The 8,002-nt window shown below is 25.9% G+C and overlaps 1 protein-coding gene across 1 annotated transcript; it reads left to right on the top strand.

Moving 5' to 3' along the window:
* The first annotated feature begins 5,811 nt into the window (after positions 1–5,811).
* LOC105851016 (vascular endothelial growth factor C) lies at positions 5,812–7,625 on the top strand. The gene has a single exon (XM_065794041.1). The coding sequence runs from the start codon at positions 6,111–6,113 to the stop codon at positions 6,894–6,896; it is 786 nt and encodes a 261-aa protein (XP_065650113.1). The 5' UTR covers positions 5,812–6,110; the 3' UTR covers positions 6,897–7,625.
* The last annotated feature ends 377 nt before the right edge of the window (positions 7,626–8,002 follow it).

The following is an 8,002-nucleotide window of genomic DNA, read 5'->3' as shown; positions in this document are numbered from 1 at the left end:
CTCATTTAGATTTTTATTAAATTTGCTTATAAAGATTTCAGGAGTCAGATTATTGGTATATTAATACATAAAGATTAGGTGTTGGTAAATATTTATCTGATATATTTTATATGTGGACTGTATATATTTTATATGTGGGAGCCATGACAAATGATCATCCACAATAACTCCTAAAAACTTTATAGTATCTCGTTTTTTAATTTGTTTATAATTTATAATAAGTTTTGGCAGTTTTAGAGGAAGGTTTTCTTCTTGTGTTTTTTTAAGAAACAAGGTATATTGTGTTTTTTCAACGTTAAGAGAAAGTTGACCTGAACCAATCATTTATTTTTTCTAATTCAATGTTCATGTTATCATAAAGTTGATTAATATTGCAGTTAGATAAAAATAGATTTGTATCGTCAGCAAACATGATAGCATTTAGTTTTACTGATGCATTATTAAAATCATTAACATAAATTAAAAATAAGAGCGGTCCTAGAATAGATCCTTGAGGCACTCCACAAAGAATATTCAGAATTCCGGATTTCTTGTTTCGATCATATTGTTTTCTATTAGATAGATAACTTTTTATCCAATGATATAGTTTATTGCATACCCCGTACCATTTTAGTTTTTCTAACAGAATAAAGTGATCAACGGTGTCGAATGCCTTGGATAAATCTATAAATACTCAGAGAGTAAACTTATCATTTTCAAAACCATCAGTTATTTGGTCGACTAATTCAATAATGGCATGTTCTGGTGAATGTTATTTTGAAATCCAAATTGTATTGGCTTAAAAAGACTATTTTTTGTAAAATAATCAAATATTTTGTTATAAACTACACGTTCGAAGATTTTTGAGAAAACTGAAAGTACCGATATGGGTCTATAGTTTGATAAGTCGGCCCAATCATTATTTTTATAAATTGGGCATACTCTTGGTTTTGTAATGCTTTTTTTGTTAGAAATAAGGATATTACTGGGAATTTCATCAAATCCTGGAGATTTATTTTTTTTCAAAGAAAAATAAAGTGCGTCAAATTCAAGAAAAGTTAAAGCACTTTCATACATTGTTTCATTTGTTGATTTTTTTAGATATGTCGTAAATGACGTAGAAGTTGGTATGATGAATTATAATGATGAATTATAAAAATTTAAATTCAAATACGCTGGTAAAACATTGTCAGAAATATGAAAGCAAGAAACATAGACAATATTCCAAGATTAGCATAGTTTAATGTGCCTGAAAAGTCTGAGCTTGAAGTTTGATAATCAAATGTTAAGTTAGGTGCCAAAACAATGTAAGAACAAGCCAGCATTTTCTACAAGTTTTCAAATACTATAATTTAAGTTGCCAATCAATTAGAAGCTCATACTTTGATATATTTTTTTTTTTTTTAGTTTAGTTTTAGTTTACATTTTTTATCCATTTATTTAACCTTAAAATATGAAAACTTACAATAATATTTTATAAACTTACATAAATAAGGTTAGGTGTCACTCATATAGTTAAAAACTAGTAAATGTTGTGGCACCTAAAAAAAAAAAATAATAACAAATAAAACACAGAAAGAATTATAAATAAATAAAAAAAAAAAGAAAGAAAGGAAAATAAAGCACTAATAAATAAAGATGATATTAATAATTGCAATAATAATATAATAAAAATAATAATATTAATAATAATGTGAATAAAAAAACAAATAGTAACTATATCATGATAAATTTACTAAAAATTATGACTAATGATAAAAACAATGGTAAAAATAATTATAGTAAAGTTTATAACTATGACAGAAATTAATAAAATAAACATAACAATTGCAAAAATTAGGACAATAGTTATTTACAATAATTATTTATAATAATTATTACATTATATACATGTCGTGATTTACATGTAATATAAGCATATAAACTTGGAATCTGGACGAAGATCATAACGATCTTGTCGCCAGAACCATATAAAAATTGCAATATAAATATAATATAAAATAATACAAGTAGTTTATGACAAAATAACTATCCAAAACATTTGAAATAATAAATGGTTAAAATTATATCTTAAAAATATTTCAATATTTATCAATAGATTTATCCCCCCCTCCCCTCACTAATTCCACTCTTCCAAGTTAACGAGGGACGTAAAGCACCAGATGTACCTAATATAAAATCATATAGAATTCCATCTCTTTTCTTCAATCAGTCTATGAAAGTTGAAAACATACTACCTCGGTTAGCAAAATCATTAAAAATTCATCCATATGATATCAATTGTCCATCTATTCAGTTGTCATTTGTTGAGCAGATCTGTAAAATCTGTCACCTTTATATTGCTTCGCAAGCCATGTTAAAAAAGTTTGTTCAACAGAACAAACAAAGTTTGTACTGTCAAATGTGCTGCAGTCAAATACTACTTGCACCCCAACAACAAAGAATTCGTCCAATGCGAGTGAGCTTATGGTAAATATTTGTCACTTGTCAATAAATTATTCAACAAAAGCTATACTAATAATAACAATTGAGAAACACTTGGCATCTCCATGGCAAGATGTAGATGCAAGAAGGTATATGATTTGGATTTATTTGTAAAAACAGTATGTAAACAAAGTATTTATAGTTTAAAAAATTATATGTTTTTTTTCCATTTAAGTTTTATTTTAAAGGGGAAGGTTAATAAATGTTCACGTAATTTTATAGTGAGGTATGACCCTTTTCGACAAGGCAGTTGGCAAATGCAGACCCTTCAGACAAGCAAAAGTTGTAATAGCACCATCACGTGACACCTACTTGCGTCGGCCCTTCTATATGTGTATGTATATGTGTGATACACATATACATACACATATAGAATGTTATAATAATATTTATATCATGTATAACAATACAAAAGCAATAATAATAAGACACACAATAATTTCAACATTTTACAAACAGTATCTCTCCAAAAAAAAAAGCATGAAGACAGGTTTTAAAGGTGAAGTGTTAATTTATTCCAAGATTTTACGCATTGGTTTGTGATTGATTTATGACCATACTTATCCGAAGAATGATTTGGGATAGATAATTTAAGGTTACATATACACACTTAGTAAAAAGGGAATCAAAGTAGCTTCTATAAAGCATAATCAACAAAGAAAAAATGTTGAAGATGATCAAACAGTTAATTATCATTAATTATCAAATGTTGAAGATGATCAAACAATAATTATCATTATTATACATTATTTTAGTTACTAAATAAAGTTTTTCATTTCTCTAGAGAAGGTCTAGTTTTTGCTTGGTAATTACCCTGAGAATTTTTTTTTTCTGAATTATTGTTTATAAATTTTGGAATTTTGATTTCATTTTTCTGTAGAAAATATGTAAAATATTTTTTAGTGAATGCAAATAATTAATCATTTATTGAGAAATTTTTAATGCTAAATGCATTTAGATTAAAATTGCATTGAAGATTAGAAATGCATTATTATATTTCATTAATTTTAAATGTGTTAAGCATTTATTATGAAGTATTATATTATTCTGATATTGAATTTAGACATGCTTCAAGTAAATTTTTTTTTTGAATTATGGAGTGTTGTTTATTGTTTAAAAGTATACTGTTTTTTTTTAGATAAATTACAATGAAGTAAATGTAAAATTTTGTTCACCTGAAGCCATTCTAACAACTAATAGATCAATTGTCTATGACTCTGCCTTTAATCAGAAACTTGTTGCAGTTGCAATTGATGAAAGTCATTGTGGGAAAAAGTGGTAAGTGATTTTGTTATATAAATTTTCTACGTAAAGTAAACATTGATATTTACAACTTTAATGTCAGAACTTCTTGTAATACATTAAATTAAATCAAAATTAAAAAAATTTTACTCATTGAAAGAAAAGATAAATACATTGCCTATAGCATTATATAAGTAAAATCTTGTGATTTACATGATTTTATTTATACCTTATTTGTCTGTGATTGTTATAGATCTTCAAGTACACAATCAGATGCATTTCGGTCTCATTATAATAGACTCTCGAATTGCTATCACCTGTCCCTAAAAGAATTCCAGTATTGGCATCAACAGCAACTGTGGCTAAAAGTATTGCTGACTTTATTATTGATAATCTTTGTATGCATAATTTGGTTATTATATCATCTACATCTGGTTATTATATCATCTACACCAGAAAGAAGAAATATTAAATACAAAGAAATATTAAATACATGTGTATTAACACATTGACTCTAGAGATCCAGAGAAATTTTTCTACCCAGTTGTTCAACATATTCTTTTGAATACTTATTCAGCTAAAAGAACTTTAGTCTTTTCTACAACTATGACTAATGTGAGATCAATTTATTGGTATTTTCACAAAGAACTAGGAGAAAAATATAAAAGCTATCTTGATAGACCATATGGTCAATTTCTTTCCAAAACAGATGATGATTTTAATGATGAAAAATATAATAATACAAAGATCAAGTTTCAATTTGTTTGTTCAAAAATATTTTTTGATCAAGCTTCATTTGTTTGTTCTAAAATATTCTACAATCCGTTTCTTCTGCTTTTGGTATAGATATCAATATTCTTTGTGAGTTTTCTTTAAGAATTTCACAACCTCTTTATATGGCATTTATATATTTTTTTATTTTTGCTAATATTCTTTTTACATTTGTATAGCATGTTTTACAAATACAATGATAGTTATTTAAATAAGTTAGCTTTTCATTTATGATTTTTTCTATATTTAGGTCACCCTCTGTTACTTTTCCCTTATTATCCCATAAATTAATTTTCATAGAATCATCATCATGAATGAGGATTCTATGAAAACTTGATGAATACTTTTGTGTGATATCATGAAGATATAAAATCCACACGTTTAATGAAGGAGGTAAGAAAACCTTAGAAGGTTGTGACCTTTTTTTTTGTTAATGGTATAATGTTTTTTTTTTTAAGTAATAAAATATTGTGATCATTGCATTGAAAATCAAACAACTTATCATCCATTTATTAAAAATTGGATACCATGTTGCAATAAAAGAGTTCACCGAAACTTATGAGTATATAAAAAGCAAAACAAAATGTTTGAATTGAATAAATTAAATTTGAAGTTAATCCAACTTAATTTGGCCACTTCTTATGAGTAAGAAAAAAAAATGAACTTATTATTATTTTTATAAATCTGCAATCAGAAAAAACTTTAATAATGTGTCTTTTTTTAGTTTGAAAGTTAAAAATACGGGTTTACAAGATATATTTGACGTGTCTTAAATTTGATAAAATTGTTGATAATTTGTTGAAAATAGTTGGTAATTGGTTTTTAAAAAGTTTATTACCCCCGTCCTTAACCCTGCTAAGCGTAAATATTTTTTGCCATTATTAATTTTTTTAAATAACCAAAGTTTTCTTGTCTGACTTCATGAAGTTCACGGGAAAAAAAGTCAGTATTCACTTAAAACTCAATTGCTCGTTCAGCCTATGACCAAAAAAGTTAAGCATAAGTAAATAAATTATTATTGATTAAAAAAACCCGGTTTCATTTTGATTTTTGAAGTAATATTTCGGAGAAGTTTTATTTATTTATCCGTTGCAACACCGTCGTTATGCGTAAAAGTATTATTTTAATGGACAAAAGCCGTATTTTAAGTACTTACAGTTAAAACGGAAGATTAAAAGTTTTTGTATTTTGTAAACGAATGAAAACAATCATATAGTAGTTTTTTTTTAAACTTTTTTGTTAAAGTTGACCTTTATTTTTTGGAGAACTACCTTTAATGCCTTTTTTGTTACTATTTGTTAAAGATCTCATTATATTAGATCTCACTATTTAACTCTTATTATTTAAGGTTGTAGTGCATCGGTATGTAAATTAATAATTACGATTGTCACGAACGAAACTCTATACATATTTTTAATTTCACTTGTGACATCATTTCTTCATAAAAACAACGACTTTTTAAACAGTTGTAAAATCGTTAAATAATGCATTACGCAAAAGTTTCATAACAAAAAAGTTAAGGTTCGGCAATTTTTAAAACTATCGTCAAGTTGATATGTAAATGATGTGTAAATTTACAATAATATCTGCAATAAAGTTGAAGATTTTTGTTAAATAATTAAAAATTTTTAAAGATGAGCGTTTTAAGGTCTTTGTTACTTTTTGTTCTTATTTTATCAAAGCTATCCACGGAAGATGTTATTTCTCTTCCTAATGAAGAATGTGACATAAGACCAATGCTTATCAATACTGACGCTTTAAATTATAAATATTATCCTTTAGTAGTGTCACTTTATCGTTGTAGTGGTGTTTGCAAAAGAGAAAAGCCATCCTTTCGAAAATGTGATTCTGCCGTTTCTACAGATATTCAACTACATGTGTTCAATGAACTTCTGGAACGAAATGAAACACTGACTTTAAAAAATCATACATCCTGTCAATGTCAATGTGCCTATAATAGTTCTGCATGCACAAAGTATCAAACATGGGATGCAGAGAAATGCAAATGTGTATGCGATCGCTCTCAACAAAGGAAATGTGATGGTGGCTTTGTTTGGAATCCAAATTTATGTGCATGTGAGTGTATAACTGAATGTGAAGGTAAAAAGTATTTAAATAGATCAACTTGCACTTGTGCTTGTAAATCAAGATTTTATGAGAGATGCAACCGGAATGAAAGACTTTTACAAGAAAGTGATTGTTCATGTTATTTACCAAAGTCATATTCTCAAAAGGCAAATTGTGGTATGTTACCCATTAAATGGATAATAGTAGCAGTAATGATCTGCGTTTTTTGTTTGTTGGTTTTATTTTTTGACTGCCTTTTATACAGCAGAAAAAGTGGTTGTTTAAGACAGACAATAAATTATTTTCAAAAAAACAAAACAACTCTAGCAGAGATTAAGCCTATAAACCGTTAGGCTTATGAAACAAAATAGGCCTAAAACATAAAATACCAGCTAACAAGGAGAATGGAGAGCAATAAGAAAAAGTTTTTATGATTTTAAGATAAAAAAATTTCATTGGCATACATATATTATATATGTTACAGGCTGTGCATTTGTTTTTTCAAGTTTTAGTTTTTATGTAGTATTGTAAATAGCTTGTAGATGTTTTCTTTTTTGTTTTTTTGTTTGCACATGTTGACATTTTATTCTTTTAGAAATTTTAACCTTTTTTATATTTATTTTATTTCTAATGTGACTAAATTTTTAAAAATTACATAAGCATAACATAAAAATTGTATATGCTAATGTCTGGAAAAAACTGTCTATGCCTTCAATTTATTTGTTTTGCTGCAATCATTAAGTTGTTTTTAGTCAAACAGATTACCATTATCTGAAGTTTTATCAACTAAAGTGAATTTCTGTTTCTTAAAACTTTATTTACTCTAATTTTCAAGTAATTATATTAAAATAACCATAGAGAATTTTTTTTAGAAAATTTTTTAACATAAATAATATGATTGAAGTTATAAATAATAACAAACTCTCTGAAAACTTGTTCACATCTATTGCAATGCAAAAAGAATATATATATATATATATTTTTAATGGCTCAATATTTACAAAGCATAGTTTATTTATTGATTGATAATATTTGTTTAATATTTATAAAACACTGTATGAACAAGTATAATGTGCTTCAAAGTTGTATTTTTTATAACACACTTACTATGCAAAAGTTTTTGAAGGTTAGAATTTTGAAATTAAAAGAAACCCTCCTTCAAAATTGTTATTTTTAGCATATAATGGAAATTCTTAAATCATCAAGTCTTGATTTTATAATCCTTTTTTTTTAATTTATTTTTTTATGTTTAATTTTTTTTATAACTTTTAATTCGACATACAAAAAAAAGAAGTTCTAACTTAATTATAAGTATATAAATATATATACATATATTTTTATTATATGTATGTATAGCTTTTTTAGTTATTTCTAGCAAAGCTTATTTAGTCTTTTATTTAAAGAAATAATTGTGATATGTTTTGATGTGCTTGGCTATTTTTTGTTATATAAAAAAATG

The sequence above is a fragment of the Hydra vulgaris genome, chromosome 03 (assembly GCF_038396675.1).
Source record: "Hydra vulgaris chromosome 03, alternate assembly HydraT2T_AEP".
Taxonomy (NCBI): Eukaryota; Metazoa; Cnidaria; class Hydrozoa; order Anthoathecata; family Hydridae; genus Hydra; species Hydra vulgaris.
This window is presented reverse-complemented; position numbering and strand designations above follow the sequence as displayed.

Coding starts and splice junctions, on each gene's coding strand:
- LOC105851016 (XM_065794041.1), top strand. CDS start 6,111: ATGAGCGTTTTAAGGTCTTTGTTACTTTTTGTTCTTATTTTATCAAAG.